At 47.9% G+C, this 24,409-nt stretch overlaps 1 protein-coding gene across 1 annotated transcript; it reads right to left on the bottom strand.

The window, feature by feature from the left end:
* Positions 1-679: 679 nt before the first annotated feature.
* LOC131814456 (alpha-1,3-mannosyl-glycoprotein 4-beta-N-acetylglucosaminyltransferase-like protein MGAT4E) lies at positions 680-18,669 on the bottom strand. Its single transcript, XM_059145395.1, has 6 exons — positions 18,368-18,669; positions 13,925-14,071; positions 13,457-13,553; positions 11,457-12,603; positions 6,409-6,502; positions 680-829 (listed from the first exon to the last, which is right to left on the bottom strand). Exons 1-6 carry the CDS (start codon positions 18,407-18,409, stop codon positions 680-682), a joined length of 1,677 nt encoding a protein of 558 aa, XP_059001378.1. The 5' UTR covers positions 18,410-18,669.
* Between the last annotated feature and the right edge of the window lie 5,740 nt (positions 18,670-24,409).

Below are 24,409 nucleotides of genomic sequence, written 5' to 3'. Positions count from 1 at the left end.
AGGGAGACACAGCCAGTGACCAATTGGACCAATGGGAGGGGAGTGGTAATGATGATGCCTGGGGGAGGGGCAGGGGGCCTGGGTGGCCTTCCCGTCTGGGCCCTCCGCTCCGAGGATGTCCAGGGCTTCACAAGCAGCCCATCTAGAAGGAGGAGGATCATACCCTGAGGTGTCTCGATGGGAAAATCTGCCCCTCCCCACCCACCCGGGTCTGGACAGACAACACAAAGGAAACGGTCTACCTGCCCGGGCCTGCCCGAGACTACCTAGGAGAGGGGAGGAGCTCAGACCCCGTGGGAGGGCTGATCCTGCCGGGTCTCCTGAAGCGAGGGGAGGGGTAAACTGCTGTGCTCTGATCGTCCACGCCCGGCTCAGGGTCAGGGAATAACATTTTAAAATCTCAGCTAGTAAACAGAGCGGAACTGAAGCCCATGTTTGGGTGACCCCAAGCCTGAGGGCTTCCCGGTTGAACCGCATTCACCGGGTAAACAGAGTTTACTTATTCCCAGGGAGAGCCTCAAAGGCTTGCAGCAGGATGTGAGACTGGCGCAGCCCCTCACCCCAGGTGTTGAGCACTCAGTGGGAGCTCAGCGAAGGTTTGCATGAATGAGAAACTTGGCAGGAGAGGGCTCGCTGCTGAGTCCTGGGAGTGGGGGTGGGGTGGGGTGGGGGTGGGGGCCTAGGCGAGGGAGGCAGGGGTCTCTTGCGGGGCCCATTGGCTGGCAGCCTTCTCCCCAACCTTCCCGGAGTGGTGGGTGTCGGGGCTCCCCAGTCTCACCTGGGCACCAGCTGCTGTGCTGCCAGGCTGGGGCGTGGAGCCGGAATCTGGCTACCAAAGGAGAAACGCCATTCCCCGAAATGGCAATTCAGAGGACATGAAGCAGCTGCTTTGGATAAAGGATGTGGCAGGCATAAAGGGAGGAAAAGAGGCCAGCGAAGGGGACAGCGTGGACCGACCTGGAGGAGCCCAGATGGGATGGGGGGGTGGCTTCCTCAACATCCGCCCCCGCAACCCCACTGCGTCACCAAGGGCTGGGGGCAGCAGGCGGCTGGGTGGTGACTTTTGTGAGGTTTCTGGGCAGCCTTGTCCCTCAGGCATGGGGTTTGGGGGGAGGGGCCCAGCCCCAGCACGGCCACCTTTGGCTTCTCTCCTACCGCAAGGGCCTCAGCCAGGGTCTGGGTTGTGGCAATCCCGTGGGACCCCTGCACACTCCAGGTCATCCATCTCTCTCATTTGTATTTGTATATTTTAATCTGTGCAAGAGAGATCGCTTATACGGTGTGCTTCTGAAGATTAAATCAGATAAGGTATTCCTTCCTATGAGCTTTATGAACTAAAGTGACTATAAAAAGCAAGGGGATTATTCACTCATTCAACAAACACCCACAGAGTTTTTGGGCAATGGAATTGGAGGTTAAGCAGGAACTGTCCAGACAAATCCAACTCAAGTTGCCCTGGGAGCTCTTTGAAAGGGCCACTGAGCTGGATCCTGCGGAAGAAGCAGGGGTTAACCATGCAGAAACGGAGGGAGGGATTCCAGACTGGGTGGGGAGCATGTGGACGACAGGGAGCCAAGGCACACTTGATGGCCACGACAGAATCTTTTCTTTTTTTTCTTTTGGGTAATTCTAGCGAAGCCTAACACTCATCCAGTGCTTACTAAGTACCCACAAAATTCTAAGGGCTTCCTGTGTTTCTCACCCTTAATTCTCAGCTCTGCTCCTTATTACCCCCATTGGTACCTGATGAGAAAACTTGGGTCCGCAGGAGAAAGTAACATCCCAAACTCGTTCTGCCAGTAAATGACCCCTGAGCTTTGGACCCTGTTAGGCTGACTCTAAAAGGTGCAGTTGTAACCACTCACTGTAAGACTTCCTTTAAAAAAAAAAAAAAAGATTTTATTTGTTTTTCAGAGAAAGAGAGCATGAACAGGGGGAGGGGCAGAGGGAGAAGCAGACTCCAAGCTGAGCCAAGAGCCCCGGGATCATGACCCGAGCATAAGGCTGATCCTTAACAGACTGAGTCACACCTAAGACCTCCTTTTTAAGAAGCCACCTTATGATTGGAGGGAGCCAAGTCATAAGAGACTCTTAATCTCACAAAACAAACTGGGGGGGGGGGCACCTCAGTTAGGCCTCTGCCTTGGGCTCAGGTCAGGATCCCAGGGTCCTGAGATGGAGCCCCGCATCGGGCACTCTGCTCAGCGGGGAGCCTGCTTTCCCTTCTCTCTTTCTGCCTGCCTCTCTGCCTACTTGTGATTTCTGTCAAATAAATGAATAAAATATTTTTTTAAAAAACCACAACAACTGAGGGTTGCTGGTGGGTCGGGGGGTAGGGATAGGGCGGCTGGATGATGGACATTGGGGAGGGTATGTGCTAAGGTGAGTGCTGTGGATTGCGTAAGACTGATGATTCACAGACCTGTACCCCTGGGGCAAATAATACATTATATGTTAATTAAAAAAAAAAAAGAAGTCCTCTTACTTTTTTCAACCCTCCAAAATATCCTTTCAAAGCAACATTTCCTTTCCTTAAGCATGACACCCCCCCAGGGTGCCTGGCTGGCTCAGTCCTAGAACATGAGACTCTTGAACTCAGGGTCATGAGTTCCAATCAAAAATTTCAATTCCTGGGACGCCTGGGTGGCTCAGTTGGTTGGACGACTGCCTTCGGCTCAGGTCATGATCCCGGAGTCCTGGGATCGAGTCCTGCATCGGGCTCCCAGCTCCATGGGGAGTCTGCTTCTCCCTCTGACCTTCTCCTCGCTCATGTTCTCTCTCACTGTCTCTCTCTCAAATAAATAAATAAAATCTTTAAAAAAAAAAAAATCTCAATTCCTTTAGCTTTTCGTAAGAGGATTTCTGGCTTGAGAGAGTCCAGAGTAAGGTTAGAAGGACACACAAAGAAGAGTCAGAGGGATGTATTTAGGAAGGGGCTGAGGCCTAGATTGAACTCAAAACCCGACCAAAAGCTCTGCATCTCAGCAATCCAAAAAGCCCCAGCAAGGAGTTGGAAAAGCAAGAGCAGAATTCGGGCTCAAAGAAGCATCTTGCTTTCTCATAGCCAAGGCTAGTTTCCTTACAGAGTTTACTTCCTCCAGAGGAAAATTAAGGCAACTTTGATCAGTGACTTCCTTGGCTTCCCCTGCCCCTCACTTGAAAACAGCAGCAGAGCATCCCCTTTAAGAGACAACGTGGGGTGCCTGGGTGGCTCAGTCGGGCAAGCACGTTTGGCTCAGGTCATGATCCCAGGTTCCTTCTCCCTCTGCCCTTCCTCCTGCTCTTGCTTTCTCTTTCTCTCTCTCAAATAAATAAATAAAAATCTTTTAAAAAGGGGCACCTGGGTGAGTCAGTCGGTTAAGTGCCTGCCTTTGGCTCGGGTCATAATCTCAGGGTCCTGGGGTCTAACCCCACATGGGACTCTCGGCTCAACAGGGATCCTGCTTCCCCCTTTCTCTCTGCCTGCCTTTCTGCCTACTTGTGATCTCTCTCTCTGTCAAATAAATACATGAAATCTTAAAAAAAAAAAATAAAGTAAATAATAAAAATTTTTAAAACAACAACAAAGAGACAAAGAATGTTCCAGAGAAAGGGATGGTGGGGAAGGTAAGCCTATAAGTCTCAATCAGACATGGGAGCCATAAGCCTGATGCCCTCCAAACCTCTGCTTGGACTTCTCTCTCTCCTTTTTTTTTTTTTTTTTTTTTAAGATTTTATTTATTTGACACAGAGAGAGATCACAAGTAGGCAGAAAGGCAGGCAGAGAGAGAGGGGGAAGCAGACTCCCAGAGGGCCCAATGCAGGGCTTGACCCCAGGACCCCAAGATCATGACCCGAGCCAAAGGCAGAGACCCAACAAACTAAGCCACCCAAATGACCCCTGGACTTCTCTTTAAAAAGAGGTCTGATGGGCACCTGGGTGACTCACCCGGGAGATCCCCTGCTCCATGGGGAGTCTGCTTCTCCCTCCAACCCCCCCCCCCACTCTCGTGCTCTCTCTCTTTCTCTCAAATAAATAAATAAAATCTAAATAAATAAAAAGAGGTCTGACGAGGCATGTCATTCTCAGCACTCATCACCACAGCCTATAATCATTCCCCAGTGATGTGGCTGCTTTCTTCCCTAACTGCGTTTCATCTGCCAACCCCATGATGCCTCACCTCATTGTTTACCTTTACCACTCGGCTCCTTCAAGGTAAGACCCCCGCAGCCCAGAGCATGGGAAGGAGGCCATCTTGGGGGGGCTGCACGCCCACTCTGGTGTCTGTGACTTCGACCCCCATGGCCCTCCTTGGCTGGGTCAGTCACACCCAGCCAGGACCTGGCCTGAGCTACACCCTAAATCCTACACAGGTGATCTCCTTCGGCTTCTCAACCTTTGGATGCCCTAATCCGTAGTGACAGAGCTTCTCTTTGAAGTTATAGCACTCAGGGTAAATCATTAGATGGCTTGTGCTAAATGGTGTGGTCCCTCTGGAGGACATTAAGCCTCAAATAGGGTGGGGGTGTCTATAGGAGGACCCTGGCAGCCTCTGAAAGTGGAGCCAAGAAATGGAGCACATCGATTCGGCCATCTGCAGACGAATCCACGCTCAAAGATGGTTTGCAGGACTGAGGGAGAGGAGGTGGGTGTGTCCTGAGACTCCGTCTGAGTGACTCGTGCTCCTGGAGCAGAAAGGATGGCCGAGAGGGTATCCAAGAACGTCGCGATCAAATCAAGGGCTTTATAATCTGAACTATAGCTGGTAGCCTGGGAAAGCCTCCCCAGAGCAGGGCAGGGTCGTCGCACATTGTGCTCTGAAATTGTGTTTTTAGGGGCACCTGGATGGCTCAGTCAGTGAAGCATCTGCCTTTGGCTCAGGTCATGATCCCAGGGTCCTGGGATTGAGTCCCGTATCCGGCTCTCTGCTCAGTGGGGAGCCTGCTTCTACCTCTCCCTCTGCCTGCTGCTCCCCCTGCTTGTGCTCTTTTCTCTGGCAAATAAATAAACAAAATCTTAACAAATAATAATAATAATAAAATTGTGTTTTTAGGGGCGCCTGGGTGGCTCAGTGGGTTAAAGCCTCTGCCTTCGGCTCCAGTCATGATCCCAGGGTCCTGGGATCGAGCCCCCCATTGGGCTCTCTGCTCAGCAGGGAGCCTGCTTCCTCCTCTCTCTCTCTCTGCCTGCTTCTCTGCCTACTTGTGATCTCTGTCTGTCAAATAAATAAATAAAATCTTTAAAAAAAATTGTGTTTTTATATCTTTTGAATCAGTTGCCGACATTTTATTTTATTTTTTTAAGATTTATTTATTTATTTGACAGAGAGAGATTACAAGTAGGCAGAGAGGCAGGCAGAGAGAGAGAGGAGGAAGCAGGCTCCCTGCTGAGCAGAGAGCCCAATGGGGGGCTCAATCCCAGGACCCTGGGATCATGACTGGAGCCAAAGGCAGTGGCTTAACCCACTGAGCCACCCAGGCGCCCAGTTGCTGGCATTTTAAAAATTGAGAGGTCTAGGGTCTTAGTCAGTAGAACGTGAAATCCTCGATCTCAGGGTCATGAGTTCGAGCCCCATGCTGGGTCTATGTAGAGCTTACTTTAAAACTTAAAAAAAAAACAAAAATTAAAAATTAAGTAGTCTGACATAAAAATTGGGATTTCCATCTTCTCTTGAGAAATCTCCAGATCGGGCAACACAGGGCCCACATGCCTACAAGGCACCCATGCAGTAAAGCTGAGCAGCCTTTCACATGGGGGTGCGGACCTATAGGCCACAGGCCTCACCACTTTCCACCATCTCCCAGACACTGAGGCTGAGGACCAGCGGCCATTTAGGACAACAGTGTTGCTACTGGGTTCTTTTTTTTTTTTTTTTTTAAGGTTTTATTTATTTACTTGACAGACAGAGATCACAAGTAGGCAGAGAGGCAGGCAGAGAGAGAGGGGGAAGCAGGCTCCCTGCTGAGCAGAGAGCCTGATGCGGGGCTCCATCCCAGGACCATGAGATCATGACCTGAGCCAAAAGCAGAGGCTTTAACCCACTGAGTGACCCAGGTGCCCCGCTACTGGGTTCTTACACCAGGCTTTGCTTCACCCACTGGTGTTACCGCAGGGTCCCAGGGACACGTGAATAAGGCCCAGGCACTGTCCAAGGAGAAGGTGCCCTGATAAAGTCCTGCTCTTCCTCTTGCTTGACTTATTCACTTACACTTGGCACCTAGAATACTCTTCCCCCCACTCCCCTGCCTGAGAAGTACCTCACCCGTTTGACCTTTGACCGTCACCTCCTTTGTGAAACTGTCCCTAATGGCTCCAGGCACAGTCACTCCCTCCCTCCACTGTGCCCCCTTGAGTTCTGTATTTTAGTTGTCCCTCACACTAGACCAAGAGCTCTTTAAGCCGGAGTCCACAGCCAAGAGGCCTCTTACCCTGGGGCCCAGGGCCTGACACAGAACGCTCCTTGGCTCGAAAGAGGTCACTCCGTGGAAAAGTTTTAACGTGAACCGAAGTAATAGGTCTACACTGGGGAGGATATGAAAATAGAAAATCATAGAGGTTGAAGCACTTCGGATGGAGAATGAGCAAGATTTGGTAAAAGCATTTTAGACAAGCAATTCTAGGTAATTCTGTTGCAAGTGGTTCATAGACCACTCTTTTATTTTTTTTTTAAGTTTTATTTATTTATTTGACACAGAGAGAGAGGGATCACAAGTAGGCAGAGAAGCAGGCAGAGGGGGAGGGGGAAGCAGGCTCTCCACTGAGCAGAGAGCCCGATGTGGGGCTGGATCCCAGGACCCTGAGATCATGACCCTGAACCGAAGGCAGAGGCTTAACCCAATGAGCCACCCAGGTACCCCATACAACTCTTTTTTTTTTTTTAAGATTTTATTTTTTATTTATTTGTCATAGAGAAGCAAGAGCAAGCACAGGCAGAAAGAGTGGCAGGCAGAGGCAGAGGGAGAAGCAGGCTCCCTGCCAAGCAAGGAGCCTTATGTGGGACTCGATCCCAGGACGCTGGGATCATGACCTGAGCCAAAGGCAGCCGCTTAACCAACTGAGCCACCCAGGCATCCCCCCCATACCACTCTTTTAAAACACTGTTTTAAGATTTTGAGTTTAGGTATGTAAGATAACCATGGCCAGAAATAGAAACATCTGGAAGGGTGTCCTGGCTTTTGGAGCAAGCTAAAGAATTTGGTTTCAAGCATGCTGAGCTCACGATGACAGTGGAAGAACCAAGTGTAGGGTACCTGTAAGAGCCAGAGAGAAGACACGGAGGCTCAGATTGGAGACCTCAGAGGATGCTGCTGACTTAGGTAACACCTGGAAACTCCTTCAGGTGCCTCTGAGCGTGATCGAGAAATCGGAGAAAGAAGATAGAGATGAGAAAGAAGATATAGATGATGAATATTGGAATATTACAATGACGAACATTGGAACATTCCCATGTTTAGGGATGGGTGGAGGAAACAGTGTCAATGGCAGGGGTCACCATTCAGAGAGGCAGGTGGAAATATAGATTTGGTATAGGATTTGTGGAAGAAAGGTGGGAAAGAGAAGGGAAGAGGGGAGAAAGGAAAGGAAAGTGGGCGATGTCATTTATTAAGTGTCTATTTCATGCCAGGTGCTGAGATAGACACCTGTCTGTATTTCCTTGTTTAATTCTTGTGCTCGCTTCGGCAGCACATATACTAATTCTAATTGGATTCTCCATCTGGACCCCCTTCAGAGTTGTTGGCACAGCAGTAGTGATCTTTCCAAAGCAGAGCACAGATCCCTTTGCTCTCCTGCTTAAAACTGTTCTGTCAGTCCCCTGTTGCCATCAGGGTAGTCGAAACCCCTTCCTGTGCTTCTATAGCTTTTTTTTTTTTTAAACAATTGCTTTATTGAGATTCAATTCACATACCATAATTCACTTTTTTTTTTTTTATAGAGAGAGATTGAGCACAAGCAGGGTTTGGGTAAAGGGAGTGGGAAAGGGAGAATCTCAAGCAGGATCTATGCTCAGCATGGAGCCCAATGTAGGGGCTCGATCCCACAACCCTGAGATCATGACTTGAGCCAAAATCAAGAGTTAGACGTTTAACTGACTGAGCCACCTGGGCACCCCAAGTTTGCCTTTTAAAATACACAATTCAATAGTTTTTAGTATATTCACAGAGTTGGGCAACCATTATAACAATCAGTTTTAGAACATTTTCTTCCTCTTTCTTTCTTTCTTTTCTTTCTTTTTTAAATTTACTTGTCAGAGAGAGAGAGAGAGAGCACAAGCAGAGGAAACACCAGGCAGAGGAAGAAAGCAGGCTCCCTGCTGAGCAAGGAGCCCCATGTGGAACTTGATCCCAGAGCCCTGGGATCACTGGAGCTGAAGGCAGACTCTTTTTTTTTTTTTTTTTAATTTTTTAAAAGATTTTTATTTATTTATTTGATAGAGATCACAAGTAGGCAGAGAGGCAGGCAGAGAGAGAGGAAGAAACAGGCTCCCCGCTGAGCAGAGAGCCCAATGTGGGGCTCGATCCCAGGACCCTGAGATCATGACCTGAGCTGAAGGCAGAGGCTTAAACCACTGAGCCATCCAGGCACCCTGAAGGCAGACTCTTAATGACTGAGCCGCCCAGGCATCCTGAACATTTTCTTTAAAAAGAAAAAAAAAAAAAAGATTTTACTTTTAAGTTATCTCTACCTCCAACATGGGAGTCGAACTTACAACCTTAAGATCAAGAGTCACACAGTTGGGGCACCTGAGTGGCTCAGTGGGTTAAAGCCGCTGCCTTCGGCTCAGGTCATGATCCCAGGGTCCTGGGATCGAGCCCCACATTGGGCTCTCTGCTCAGCGGGGAGCCTGTTTCTTCCTCTCTCTCTGCCTGCCTCTCTGCCTACTTGTGATCTCTCTGTCAAATAAATAAATAAAATCTTAAAAAAAAAAAAAAGAGTTGCACAGTCTACTGACTGAACTAGTCAGGTGCCCCTAATTTTAGGATATTTTCGTTACACAGAAAAGACAGCCATGCCCATCTTCTTTCTTTTTCTCTTTTTTCTTTTTAAAATATATTAATTTGAGAGAGAGTGAGAGTGTGCAAGTGGGAGGGAGGAGCAGAGGAAAAGGGAGAGGCAAAAAAATCCCAAGCAGACTCCCTGCTGGGCACAGAGCCCATTGTGGGGCTCCATCTCACCACCCTGACGTGAGGACCTCAGCCAAAATTAAGCATCCCTAGAAGTCACTTTCCAATTCCCTCTTCCTCAGCCCTGGCTCCTAAACTACTTTGGTTTCTGTGGATTTGCTTAGTCTGGACATTTTCTATATATGGAATCCTATGACATGTGGCCTCTTGTGACCAATTTCTTTCATGTAGAATAATGGTTCATAAATGCCGTAGCATATATCAGTACTCCTTTCCTTTTTATGGCCAAATGCTGTTTCATTGTATGGGCATATACTTCATTCTGTGTATCCCTTCATCAGTTGGACACGTAGATTGTTTTCAGTTTTGGGTCATTAGGATACTGGTACGAACATTTGTCTTGGCCTGGATGTAAATTTCAATTTCACCTAGGAGTGAAATTGCTGGATCACACAGTAATCTCTTGAACATTTTGAGGAACTGCTAAATACTTTCCCAAGGTGGCTGTACTGTTTCACAACCCCACCAGCAAGGATGTGGCCCAATTTCTCTAAATCCTCACCAACACTTATTTTTCCATGTTTTTTAATCAGAGCCTTCCTAGTGGGTGTGAAGTGGTATCTCATGGTGCTTTTGATTTGCGGTTCCCTGGTGACCAACGACGAGCATCTTCTCATGTGCTTATGGGCCATTTCTACATCATCTTTGGAGAAATCTCTATTCAAATCCTTTGACCATCTTTAATGGGTTATATTTTTATATTGAGTGTAAGAGTTCTTTATAATAATCTGAATACCAGTCTCTTATTAGATATATGATTTGCAAATTTTTTCCCATCCTGTGTGGTGGTGTTTCACTGTCCTGATAGTGTCTTGTGAAACACAGAAGTCTTTATTTTGATGAAGCCCAACTTACCTATTCTTTGATTGCTGATGCTTTTGGTGTCATATCCTAACATACTGTTGCCTAATCCAAGGTCATTGAGATTTATACCTTATATTTTCCTATAAAAATGTTATAGTTTTTGCCCTTACATTTAGATCTATGATCCATCTTGGGTCAATTTTTTTTTTATATGATGTGAGGTAGGGGTCTAGCTTCATTCTTTTGCATGTGGATATTCAGTTGTTCCAACACCATTTGTTGAAAAGACAATTCTTTCGTCCATTGAATTGTCTGTAGTCTTTCTCAAACTGGTCCTCTCTCAGTCCTGTGGCTTCATCTTCTGCCCTTTCCCTTCTCCATCTCCTGTCCGACTAAATGATTTGTATTTTTCCAAATGAGACTTTCTCACCTCTGGCCTACTTCTCAGCATGCTGATTCTTTTACTGAAAAAATCTCTCTGACCTTCTTCCCACTTTACCTGGATATCTTCTCTAATTATATGTCAGGTCTAGGCTTGGGTATTTTATTTTCCAAGAAGCCTTTCCTAAGACCCCAAGAATGTTTTAGGAAGAGTAGTTCTGTGCTTCCAAAACACCATGTACTTAACCCCAACAGGGGCATTTTTGTGTGCCTGGCACATAGTAGCCGCTCAGTAAGTGTCTGAGGAATGGATGCATCCCAGAAGTCAAGGAAGAAGGTTGTTTCAAGAAGGAACACTAGTTAGTATTGTGTATTGCTGTGGAGAGTTTAGGGGAATGAGCTCTGAAAAAATGTCACCGGGGTTTTTACTATTTTTGTCATTACAAATAGGGAAGAGTTTCCATAGCATTGTGGATGTAGAAGCCAGTAGGGGGTGAGGGTTAAGGAGTGAATTGTTGATGAGAAAGTGAAGTTTTAGTTGCAAACTGTTTATGGCCAAGTTTGTGAGGAAAGGATGAAACTAGATGGGCACTCTGAAACAGCTTAAAGGGGTAGAGTTATGGGCTTAGTTTTATTGCTATCAGTCCATCTGCCACTTTCCTGGATTTCAGAGAATTTGACTTCTAATGAGAACCACTTTCTTGGCTTCTTATGTCAATTTTAGGGACACCCCAGGATTTCCCCATTTACCCTCCTACTGCCACATTTACACTCCCCCCACCTCTGTGTGTCAACATATAATTGTGTATATGCATACACACAAACAAAAACAGCATCCCCCCAAATCTAAACATTGTGGGGGTGATTGAGGCCTTCACCAAGGTGGGGTAAGCTGTATCTGCTCCCAGAAAAAGATGTCCTATAAGAATCACTTGTCTGGGTAGAAGAAAAGAAGGAACTGGTCTCTTAACATCATGGCGGCACCAAAAGAACCATAGAGCCTTCTCTCTCTGCCCCTCATTCCCTGGCATCTCCCCTATGTCAGTCAGATAGGCTTAGAATGGAATGGCTTCAAGACTTTAATTTCTTTTACACCCTTATTGATTTACCTCCAACTCTGAACTCCTTCCATATCTTTGGCATTTTGCTTCCAGAGATAAATATGCCTGATTATAAGACTGCCAACCTGATTAGCCTTCACCACCAGCCTTACGCAGCTCACATCATGCCCCATACTTTTCAGAAATATCTCCTGATTCATCTGCCCTTCGAAGAGATGGCCCAGCAAGGCGAAGCTGGTACAGTACTGGGGCATTCCCTCGGGGTCGTAGCCCAGCTCCACTTGCCCCTTCTCCAGGGCGTACTTTCCATCCACGATGGTGCCTGTTAACACTTGCACTTTGCTCAAGTTCGCCGGATGGTTCAAAATGATTGTCAGGTGGTTCCCTGCACTAACATTGTGGGTCCAGAAGAATGATTCATCCAGAGTGTAGGCTTCCCAGGGGAAATGAACATCAAAAACCTTCATATCTGTGAAAATGGCTCCAGGTGGGTTGTCAGGAATGTAGGGGTCCTTTTTCGGAGCTGGCCTGGCCTTCTGGGTGTCATTAGAGATGTGGAAGAAGAACCTGGGGTAGAAAAGGAAAGGTCTGCAGATGATTGGGTTTTTCTGAGCTAGGAGGGTACGGAAGTGGGGGATCAGCCTGTCAAGGGGCAGTTCCTTATAGAAGAGGAGGAGGAAATGGGCCAGGAGTGGGAGGTCCTTGCTGTGAAAGAGTTTGCCAAGGAAGCCCAGATTCGAGAACTCCAGGAGCACCCATGGGTCAGACCTCATGGTGTTCACCTTCCAATCAATGTGGGTGATAAAGTTGGGGGCAGAAAAGACATTGTCCTCCAGTAACAGGAAGTATTCAGAGAGACTTGTGGCAAAGCTCATGAGGAAGGCGTGATCTATATTCTGCCTAGAGTAGAATTCCCCATGACGGGCCTCCTTCCTCATGTCATCCACAGACGGGTAGACATCAGGCGGAGTGTGGATCAGTAGCAGCTGCCCTGCCAAGATCTGTGGGCTGAAGAGGGTTGAAATACGAAGAATGGTTTCTCTGAGCTGGGTGAGGTCAGAATGTGCCAGGTGGACCAGCACCATGAGGCGTTTCTTCTCGCTCTTAGAGGAAGCACGAAACAGAGAGACCAAAGTGTGCAAGAGGCTTCTTTGATGTGGTTGTGGCACTGAGGAAATCCCCACTGTCAGCCATGCTGAGGAGAGGCAAAATAGGGACAACTGTCAGGGTCCATTGGGTTGATGATAAAGGTGGTCAGAAGGCTCAGGTTGGGATGCTCTTTGGGACCTTCTCTATTTCTTTCTTCTCTCTCCTATTTCCACTCTATTCTCTCTTTTGGTAGAGGGGATGCTTAGATCATTGCTACTCAGAATGTGGGCCTTAGTCCAGTAACATCAGTCTCATTTGGAAGCTTATTAGAAACGCAGAATCTGTGTTCCTAGATAAGCAGAATTTGCATTTTGACTGTATCACCAAGAACCTAACATGCACGTTAAAGTTTGAGAAGCACTAAACTAGGTGATGCTACTTTAGGGGACCCTTTGAGTCTTCTTTGAGCCAGAATTTTTTTTTTTTTTTGAGCCAGAATTTTGTGGCACATGGTTTACACACTCAATAGATATTATATTATTATCATTCTTTTTGTTTTATCTAGCTCATCTTTCTAAAGCTCACCTTTAGGTGAGAGGAAAAGTACTTCTTCATAAGTTAGGAGTCCTGATTGTGTGACTTTGGGCAAGGCCCTTTACTCCTGAGCTTAGTCCTGATCCACGAAACAGAGGGGTTTGGACTCTGACTCTAAGGCCTCTTCTAACCTAGATGTTCTCTAATGCAGTGACTCTGCCTTCCTGTAACAATTATCTTTTCCCTCCTTCTCCTCATTCCTGATATGCAAATGTCATGGTAGAGAGGGAATTGTGTGCCAGATTCAACTATTCCTCGGCACCGTCCTGCCTTTTCTCCTCTCCCTTCTTTCCTTCCTAGCTACCATACTTCTCTTGATGTCTTTACTTCCACTAGGATCCCCCATTCTCCTCCTTAGAACTCACTTTTTCTTCTCTGCTGAACCGTTTTAAAATATTTGAAGGTAAGATTCTGCCAGTCTTCTAGTGGTCTCGGGTCTTTCCTTTTGTCATAACTGTCCTCCTAGAGCATTCACAAAAGGCAAAACATGTATCTCCTTTCATAAAAAAGAATAGGGTTTAGCCCCTAGAGGCTTCTCATAAGAGAGGGAATGGATCACTGTCCCTAGAGTGGGCCCAGCACATTCTCAGGATGTCTGACCACTAGCCAAAGTGTCAAGGGCTCCAGCTCTATTTGCTCTCTTCCTTACCTTAACAAATACTGGGGGTGGGCAAGCAGCTTCCTTATGGACCATGGGTTCAGGTTCATATTCCAACTCCCTTTGGAGCATCCTGCTCTCAGGTGAAAAGGCACAGGTGTTCTGAGGAACCACCTATCCACACCATTCCCACCCTACACCCTCGATTCCCATATGGAGAAGCAAGGATTGCTACCTGGCCTTTGATAGTCATCTCGTTCTGATCATGTTCAATTTCCTCCGGGACTTTCAAAGTGATGAAGAGCCACAGGAATCCGATGCTCACGGAGGTTATGAAGCTGCACCTGATGGAACACCGCATGGGGGCTGTAGGGTGTGGTTCCTATAGCAAAAAGTCAACACGGACAGCAGCTGGGCACTCTCTCCGTCTGTCCATGCTTAGAACTTCTTCGTCCCCTGGAAGCTTTCCCCCACACGCTTCCCCATATTCTATTCTTTCTCCTCCTCATTGTTAACTTATTACCAAAGCCTACTTTTTATCTGAGCTGGGAACAATAGCCTTATTCCCTGACCGAAAGGAATGTCACCTGTCCTGGGACTTCCGCTGCCTTCTCATCATAGGTTTGTTTGGAGATTCAATGTTCCCAAAGTTTTCTCTTCTCGAAATGATAAGGGTCAGCTGGGGCTTCAATGATAAGGCTGTTTTATCTTGGAAAACAGATGCTACCACCCACCCTTGCTATCTTAAAAAACAGCAAGTTTATTACAATAGCTGAACTTGAAGTACTGCTAAGTTCTAGACAATTTGGTGCCTTTCTTCCTTTTTAATAAAGGATATTCCTTAACTTATTCCAATCTTTAATCTTATTCACATACCTTGATCAGAACGTGATTCTGTTAGAGTGAAAAAAAAAAATCCTTTTGTAAACGTTAGGCTTTGGACTTCAAGCTAATTCAACCTCAAAATCACTTGTCTACAGCTTTTTTCCTCTGTTTCAGTGTCTTTTCTCCCATGAGAATGTGTTTCCCTGATTGTTTCTAAATGATCAGAGGAAAGGCTTTAATATGCCTCGTCACCTGCTCTTGATTCTTTCCCTCTATGTTCAACACACAAAAGAAAAGAAATGGTGGTGGGTAATTTCTGTGTTCCTGAGGCTGTAATATTCTCGAATCTCCCTGTTTTCTGGATCCCTGCCAGTGCAGTATTTCCGCAGAGCTTAACACACTCCCTTAAAATTTTAGCTTTTTGATAAGAATTGTAAAGAGAAAACCTATACATGGTAGGAAGGATTCACAGAGTAAACTTTCCTATTTATTTATTTGACAGAGAGAGAGAGAGAGAGCACAAACACGGGGAGTAGCAGAGCGAAAAGCAGGCTTCCTGCTGAGCAAGGATGCTGACACGGGGCTCAATCCCAGGACCGTAGGATCATGACTGAGCCCAAGGCAAAAGCCTAACAGACTGAGCCACCCAGGCATCCCAGAGTAAACTTTTCTTACCTAGTTGCCTTAAGCCAGGACTTCAAGTCAGTTAGGTGATTCACATACAAACCACTTGATGTCAAAGAGATCAGTTTCTTTCCTCCAGAACATAAATACAAAGATACATATCGGATTAAAAGGCTTTACAATGACCGTTGAAGGAGTTCATGGCCATAGCCATAGCCCGTTCTCCTCGGCTCCTCCTGGGTCACCTACCAATTGCAGCCAGAGGACCACTCTCCTGTAGCCCTCTGAGTTCAACAGACTTCTGGAAGAGGCAGGAGAGAGAGAGGAAAAGAGAGCTGGGCTGCAGAGGACCAGTCACTGCAGGCACAATGACAAGAGAGGGTGAGGCCAGCAAAGCAAGTCTTCTAGCTTTGAGCTAAGCCCCCTCTGTGATGTTACTCTTGTGTCCCCTTCACCTACAGCCCCACCATCAGAGCAGGCACAGGACTCACCAGGGCACAGGTGTACATTTCAGAACTGGTAGCTGGTATGATGCATTCCAAAGACCAGCACCAGCATCTTTTAACAAAGAGATGCCAAGAACTACCAAACATTCCCACCACGGTGCCCTCTACTTCCCTGAACCTCAATGCCGTACTCACCCCTTCTAGTGGTTGTGCCCTGACTTCCACCCCCTTCTCACCGTCTCAGATGCTTCACCCCTGCAACGAACCCTTTCTCTTCTGTGCTACTCTCTTTCTCTCTGCTCTGCCATTCCTGTCATCTTGACAAGGAGCTCTACTATATCCAGGTGGGAACGGAGGCAAAAAGCAAAACCCCTCTCAAAATTCATGGTCTCTCTGAATCCTGCCCATTCCTCTGCTACCCTAACACAGCAAAACTCCTCGAAAGCCTTGCCTCTGTTATGTCGTCCCACTTCATGTCACTTTTTCTCTCCTCTTACTCAACCCCTCCGCAACTTTTCACGTGGTTGACTACTGCCTCCTCCTTGAAATACTTTCTTCCCTGACATCATTCTTGCCACACTGATTGTTCTGTTTCTTTCCTGGCTCATTTTCTTCCCAAACTGTCACTGTAGGAGTGTTCTAGGGCTCTGTCCTTGACTCTCTTCTTCCTACATGCTCTCCCTGCTGATCTTATCCAGTCCCATGGCTTTAAGTACAAAATATTATATATGTGTGTGTAACTATATATGTATATACAGTATATGTATGCATATTTATAGATGTGTATACATTATATCTACAGGCTTATATAGATATAAGCCTGTGGATATATACATATATATACACACACACAGATAACCCAGAGCTGATCTTACCTGCAACCCTGACCCCTTATCCTGAGCTCCAGATTACCTGACTATTGTACACCTCCATCCGGGTGAACAAGAGGTATCTGAGCTTTAACAGAACCAAAATAGAAACACGGATTCGACAAACCTCCCCAGTGTCTTCCTCCCCAAGTTTTCTGCATCTCAGTAAACAGTACTACCCTTTGCCCATTCACTCAGGGGAAGAATGTACAAGTCATCCTTGATAGCTCTCTCTAACAGTCTACATTCAGTTGAATTAGCCCTGTTACCTTTTCCTTCAAAACGTATCCCCAGCATGAGCTTTTCTCACCCATCTCTACTGCTACAATGTGAGTCTGGTCCACCGTCATCGCCTGCCTGGACTATTGGAACCGCCTTCTAATTGATTTCTCACTCCATCCCCATTCTCCTGCAATCTACTCTCCATGTGGCAGAGAGATCTTTTATTTATTTGTTTGTTTTTAAAAGATTTATTTATTTTAGAGACAGTGTGGTGGGTGGGTAGGAGGGCAGAGGAAGAGGGAGAGAGAATCCCAAGCAGAGTCCCCGCTGAGCCAAGAGCCTGACTTAGGGCTCTATCCTACCATCCTGAGATCATGGCCTGAGCCAAAATCAAGAGTTGGACACATAACTCATAACACATAACACATAAAGATGATGTCTATTCTTAAGAGTTTGTATGAGGATTTTAAGAAACCATTCTCCCAAGTGCTCCCAGAAAGACCTTTTAAAATTGTAAATCAAATGCTCTCCCTTCCTGGACTACATTCTCCAAAGGCTTACCATTGAAAGATGAGATCCAAACTCCAAAATCCAAACTCCAGACCATGGCCTACAAGATCCTGCCTGATCCAGCCCTCTGCATGCCTCTTTGACTCCATCTCCCTCTACCCACTGTTTTTTTCTGGGGAAGGAGCATCATCCCTTGGATAGTCTAAGCTTTTTGTCTCTGTATATGGTACTCTTCTTCTTGGAGCTATTCTCCGTAGACTTTCCAAGAGCCATCTTCTTCCCAACATTCAAAATTTGAGCCCAGATGTTTTTCTTCCTGCCTCAGGTCACTGTGCCTAAAGTAGCCACTCACTCACCAGCCTCCTATCACTCTGTCACGTATTTTCTTTTCTTTAGCATCGGTTTCTACCAGAAACCGTATGTGTTTATTGCCTGTCTCTATCCACTGGACTAGAGCATAATCTCTTGAAGGGTAGGACTTTGTTTTATTCAATGCTATGTCTACAGTGCTTTGCTTGGTAGTTGGCCCAGAGAACATGCTCTGCAGCTAGTTATCATCTCATTAATTATCAGGCATTATGTGATAATGGTGAATGATCATATATGTCTTCAACAGGCACTGTGCTAGGTGCTGGGACCGTGCAGTATGCCAGAGAAAGGCAATGTGTGGCCAATGGATAGAGCAGATGCTGGACTCAGCCTAGGCAGAATCTGGGTTCTGCTAAACTTATTGGCTGTGTGTCCGTAGCTAAATGACTCAGCCTCTCTGAACCCCAGTTCCTCATCCAGAAAATGAAGATGATGTCTATTCTTAAGAGTTTGTATGAGGATTTTAAGAGACCATTCACACAAAAATGCCTAGCACAGCTAGCATTCAGTAAATTGAACAACTATCATTTTCACCCATGACAGCACAGTCATTATATGTTTACGTATTTACAGAGTGGGGAAAGGGCAGAGGGAGAGAGAGAATCCTAAGCAGGCTCCATGCCCAGTGCCGAGCCTGACGTGGGGCTCGATCTCACGACCAAGATCATGAGCAGAGCCAAAATCAAGAGTTGGATGCTTAACTGACTGAGCCCCACCAGGCATCTCAGCATGGTCTTCTTTTCCCTCACCCTTGGGAGAGCATCTTACTTTAATTCCTAAACCTTCACCCCAATTTTCCTTTGAGATTCTTACACTGATGCACGACACTTTGAGGATGCTTCCGTGTCTTGTCATTTGATTTCCACTTCTCTGAGGGCTTTAGAGGAGACAGAAAATAGAGGGAGGTGGGGGAGTAAATACTGAAAAGCACCGACACCCCCCAGGTCCCTCGTTAGCATTGCATTTATGAGGAGACCAACTCTGACACCAGGCCTGCTGCCACGGTATGTCCTGGGTGTGGGTTCTGGACTTGGCTGAAAATCAGAGTTCTCCTTTAAGCCTGGGCACGTGAGCCTGTCCCACGGGGTAGGGATGGGGCAGGAGCCCACCCCCATTCCAGCATTTCTCTCTGGGTGCCTCAGTGAGTGATCCCCCTGGCAACCATTGTTCTTTCAGAAGGTCTGAAGTTCATCATCCCCCTGGCCTCTCCAGGACAGGGGGCCCCACACAGCTCACAGCAATCACACAAGCCCATTTGATTGGCCCACACACTGTTTTTTATTTTTTATTTTTTAAAATTTTTTTCAAAGATTTTATTTATTTATTTGACAGACAGACATCACAAGTAGGCAGAGAGGCAGGGAGAGAGAGGAGGAAGCAGGCTCCCAGCTGAGCAGAGAGCCCAATGTGGGGCTTGATCCTAGGACCCCTGGGATCATGACCCCAGCTAAAGGCAGAGGCTTTAACCTACTGAGCCACCCAGGTGCCCCTGGCCCACACACTGTTTTTTAAAAAATCTGTTTGAAGATTGAATATTTTAACACAAGAGGAGCTTGTATAAAAACCTAGACTTTGGGCTTCTCTTGAAAAATTGCAGCTTTCTGCACCCCCTGGCCTGATGGGTGATGGTCCCCGGTGACTAGACATGCATTCTCCCTGTTTGAGACACCACCTGCTTGACTTTCCTGTTACTTCTGCCCCTTGAAGCATGTCTTCGGCCACTGCTCTCAGTCAGGCCTTGGGAGACTGTAAGGCGATGTTAGATCCTGGTCTTATACTGGGCACCCATTTGGGATAAGGTGCTAAAAAGAGGAGGCACAGAATCATCCCTGGGGTTGAAGTGCCATGGTCAGGGGTAGGAAGAAAACGAATAGAGGGTTGCAGACAAGTGAATGATAAACAATGAAAAACAAAAATGAGGGAAGAGATGATGACCAATTTTGTATGTGATGTGGATAACATTCTGGAGCGCTTACAGAAGACATGAGGTGGGGCGGGGGAAGGGGCAGTGCCCCAAATTCAAGATTAGATGGGTATGTGTAGAGAAAACTCACTGCTTGATCTGTATCATCTTGAAAGCTTCCCAAACAGCAGGAAAAACAAACTGCACCCTTGTTCAAATGGAGGGTCACAGTCCATTAATGGTTTATACAACCAGCTTCCGTGGATCTTAATTAGCAAGGAAGTACGTCACTGTGTGAGGGCAAGTGCTGTTTTGTGAAACTTGTATTGTTTTGTGAAAGTCTTGGGATATAAACAAAAGTCCTGGAGATCACAGTCAAAGTGAAGCCACTGTGGCTTAGGGAAGAGAATGGCTGTGTGTTGGCCCGGGAAGGGCTGGGTAGGGGTGACAGTCTGTGTTCCCTTTCCTCAGCTTTAGAGAAATCAGCTTGGTGTTTGGGAAAGATCAAAGGCTCTAGGATCGCCATTCCTGTTTTGACTCTGTTATTATCTGTGTGACTTTGGCTCATTAACCTTGCTGAGTCTCATTTTCCCCCTCTGAAAAGCAATGCCACTAATAGCCACCTACTTCACCTTGTTGATGTGTCTGAGAGACTCTGAATTACTCCCTGCCACTGGCCCTGTCTCGTTCATGCTAGGGCAGAATTTCTCTTGTTGTTCACCTATCACCACTTCCGGCCAGGAGAGAGAAGGAAGGGAATTAGCATTTAGTGTGTGAGACCCTGTGCGGGTCACTCAACAGGATCTGGCAGAACACTGCGCATTTCCAAGGAGCATGGCAGATTTGGGAGTGCTCCCTAAAGTTCTGACATAATTCCTGTAGAAGTCATTTTCTTCCTGTTGGAAGACTTTCATCCCGGATATAGGGAATTCCAAACATTCCAGCTATCCAAGGCCATACAGTGTGCTGAGAGGGACGCCTCTGTCCCCAGACTTAGCTGCAGTCTTGCTGCAGAATGAACAGAGAGGGCATCTCTCTCTCCGCCTCTCCACTTCTCTCCTCAGCACAGTGTTGTTCCACAGGAGTCCTGGGCCTCTAAAGTGGTCCAACCAGAAAGGGAGGAAACACCTGAAGCCCTAGTGCGGGTGACTCTGGCCCTCCCCACCCCTACGGGCAGGGCTGGCCACACCGTGGGAACTGCCCTACTTGCCAGTTTCTGTTGGAGGCTCCGTGGTCCTGGAGGGTTTAGCCCTTTAGGCCCCACACCCAGGCCAACCAAAATCCTGAATCCTGATCCCCTTGGGCTGAATCAGTAGAGAAGGGATCCCAGGACTGGAGAGGAAGAGGAGGTGGGGAGGAGGAAGAGATATTTACTTATTAGGTAAATAATCCAGAATCCAGACCCACCTTCCTAGGAAAGCAGCCCAGAGATGAGACCCTTGTCCTGGGGTGGTGAGCTGATGTGAAGAGACAGTCCCCTTAGCTGGGGGTAGGGCAGAGGATTGAGCAAAGAAGCCCCACAGGAGAGACAAGCCAGTAGAGGAAACAGTATTGCTGGTTCCAGGAAAATGAACAGGGCAGGGGATGGGGGAAATGGATTTATCCCATTATGTGCCCCCCCCCCCCCGCCCGGCACATACTGATCTATTGTGGAGGCCAGATTCTTTTCCTCTCCAGCCCAAAGTTGCATCCTCAGCCAGCAGGAGCCACAGACGCTCAAGGCCTTTTTCCGTCCCCTTCAACAAATATTTCTGGGGTTTCTACCACGTGCCTGCCGCCAGGGCTAGCGGCTTCCAGTCTGGAGGAGAGCCATGTATAGGGGAAGAAGGCGATGTTAAAGACAATTACCGAGTTATGAGTGCAGTAAGAGAGTAGTAACGAGACGCTGTGGGAGTACACAAAATAAATAAAACAGGGAGGCCGAAGAGTCTGCAGCTCATCTCGAGATCTCAGAGTTTGTGAGTTCCCACACAAAACACTCCAGGACACCCAGAGTGGGGGAGGGGGGCACAGGGAGAGAGAGGATGGCATTGAATTGGCGGAGGCGCTGAGACCGACTGTGCAGAGGCGGGGAGGAAAGGCCCGTGCACCGGGGAACTTGGGGGAAAGGAGAAAGAGCAGAGGATCACCAGGGCGGGGAAGGGAAGGGTGGTGTTCGAAGAAGTGCAGCACTCGGAGGGCGCAGACACCGGAGGTCAGGGCGGAAGGCAGGCGCACCGCCGACACCCGGAGCTCTGGAAAGTGGTCGGAGGCGGCGGGCGGCAGACGGGGTGGAGAGCGGCCCCTACACGTGCGCTACGTGCTGCGCGGGCCGCCGCCCCCTCCCTGGCTGCTGGGGAGTCGGGCCGCCCCTCATCCTGGAGTCCAATCCCCCCGCAATGAGCTGGGGACTGGCGGAGGGGGGAGGGGGTGGGGGCTGGGGAAGGAGAAAGTCGCTCCTCCGGCTTGCAACCCTGGAGCCTGGCCGTCCTGTAGAGGCGACCGGAAGGAACGCGGGGAGCGCCTCATCACTAGGCGGGCGGATCTAGGGGCGAAGGCTGCAGATCTGGGGCGCAGGCCGGGGGCGGAGTAGGATCGCGCAGTTTCGGGAGTGAGGCCTGGAGACCAAGGGACCCCGATGAGGATGGAGACCGTTAGGAATGTGTCCGAAGCACTTGGGGCTGCACAAACAGGGGTGGTTTGGGGGACGGAGGCCCGGGTGGGGCGGAGTGTTGTCCAAGAGTAAGGAGGGGGTTCCTGGAGACGTGGCACTCCGAACGGGGCTTGGTTCCGCTTCGGGCGCCTGGGCTCCAACCCCGCTCTCCCCCGGTAAGCCGGACCGGACCCGCCCAGGCCTGGCACCCAGGCCTCCGGGAGCTCCAGCCCTGGGACCTCCGGACCGGGGTTACCCAGGTCCGGCCTCTGGGGCGTCCGGCCAGCCCCAGTCGAGACAATGCGGCCCGGGCCCCGCCCCCGGAGGCTGATGCGGCCCCGGCCGCGGCCAATCAGCGCCTGTGGCTAGGCTCTTTAAAAAAAGAAGAGCCGGCCGCGGTGTGGCTGTCAGCTGGCGAGGGATCCCTCCGCCCATGTAAACACACATCATAAAGGGCAAGGGAAGCGTCTGGTGCGAGGTGGGGGAGTTGTCGCCTTGCGGGAGAGCCCTTTGGGTCCCCAGGTTCCCCTCCCTACCCTGGCAACCGCCCCCTCCCTCAACGTCACATCGGGTCCGTGGGGAGCCAAACAGCTGCTGCCAGATCTGGGAGCAACAAAATCTCCTCACTTAGGGTCACTACCGGAAATGGAGAGAGCTTGCGAGTTGGGAGCGTGAGGGAGTCCTAGTACACAGCCGAGGGTTGGGAAAGCTTTTCCTAGACTCCTTCCAGTGCCCCTCAGTTAAGTATTAGTCATTACTGATATGTCCCTAGAATTGCCCCCGAAATTATACCTATCCGGGTTGAAGGATGCCAGTGTTAAGTGTGAAAATCGTCTTAACGCTCTCCCAGGAAAGAGCACATGACAGGAAATCAACTGCAGCGAGACCCTCAAAAGCATACATACTCTCGGCAAAGAGCAACAGTGATTCTTCTCCCCCAACATTTTATTATGAAACATTTTCAAATATTCTGCAAAGTTAAAAGAATTTTGCAGCGAATTCCTCTAGACCCACTACCTAGGTTCTACCGTTAGCATTTTATTAGAACTTACTGTATCTCGTATCTATCTTGCACTGAAGACTTTTTCTCCAACAGGATGCCAGCTGCCCCCTGGCTTAAGTGTCTGTTGCAGTGTGGAGCCAAAGAGGCTCACCTAGGTCTGAAGCCCTAGAGAGCTAAGACAAGCAGTACCTTCTGTAAAGGACCTTTCTGAATTTTTTTTTTTTAATTTTTAATTTTTTATAAACATATATTTTTATCCCCAGGGGTACAGGTCCCTTTCTGAATTCTTTTGGGACCAAGTACTTCTGGGAAGAGTTTATTGAAGAGGAGTCTTCTCTCCTCCCCTCTTTTAAATTGAGGACTCCTTAAGGATAAGAGAGATTTCTTTCTTCTAATGAATCTGAAAACAGAACTAGGACTATGTTGACCCAAACAGTACTTTCATGGGTTTAGCTGATTTCTGGATAAGATAGATCTTTTTTTGTGTTGAGGTCCTACTGGTTGGATAAGAGAGATCTTTTTTGTGTTGAGGTCCTACTTGTTGAATTTCCTCTTTTCTGGGCAGGACACTAGGCACTCAACCTGTCCCCCTACCCTGATGCCTCAAAAGTGTTCATATCTCTTAAGGTTATGTAACCTCTCTGTGCCTCCATTGCTTCCTCTGCAAAATGGACATAATAGGGGATGCCTGGGTGGCTCAGTCAGTTAAGTGTCTGGCATCGGCTCAGGTCATGATCTCAGGGTTCTGGAATCGAGTCCCACATCCGGCTCCTTGCTCAGTGGACAGCCTGCTTCTCGCTCTTGCTCTGCCGCTCCCCCTGCTCCTGTGCTCTCTGTGTCTCTCTCCCTCTCTGACAAATAAATAAAATAACATCTTTTTAAAAAATGGACATAATAGTACCAACCCAACAGGATGGTTCTGTAGATTCAATGAGCAAATATACTAACACACTCAAAGCATTTACAACAATGCTTTACACACAGTAAGCATTAGATAATGGCTATCATCATATGCAAAAACTCCAGACTTACACCTCCACTTCAGATTCATACTATTCAGCCTGTAAAATATTTCCAGCTGTACCAAAGACACCTCAAACTCAACAATATCCAAAATGCATCCAGAACTGAACACATTATCTCCCTCCTCATATTGATTTCTCCTGTATGTAATCTAGGGGAATGTCTCAGCAATGCCAATGGGCAGAGCAACCATTCAGGCACATACCTTGGACGCCTGAATCATCCTCCATACCTTACTATCCCTCCCCAATTTATCACTGAGTCCTAATTTTGTCTCCTACATTTGCACCCTTT

Source organism: Mustela lutreola, chromosome 14 (assembly GCF_030435805.1).
Source record: "Mustela lutreola isolate mMusLut2 chromosome 14, mMusLut2.pri, whole genome shotgun sequence".
Taxonomy (NCBI): domain Eukaryota; kingdom Metazoa; phylum Chordata; class Mammalia; order Carnivora; family Mustelidae; genus Mustela; species Mustela lutreola.
This window is presented reverse-complemented; position numbering and strand designations above follow the sequence as displayed.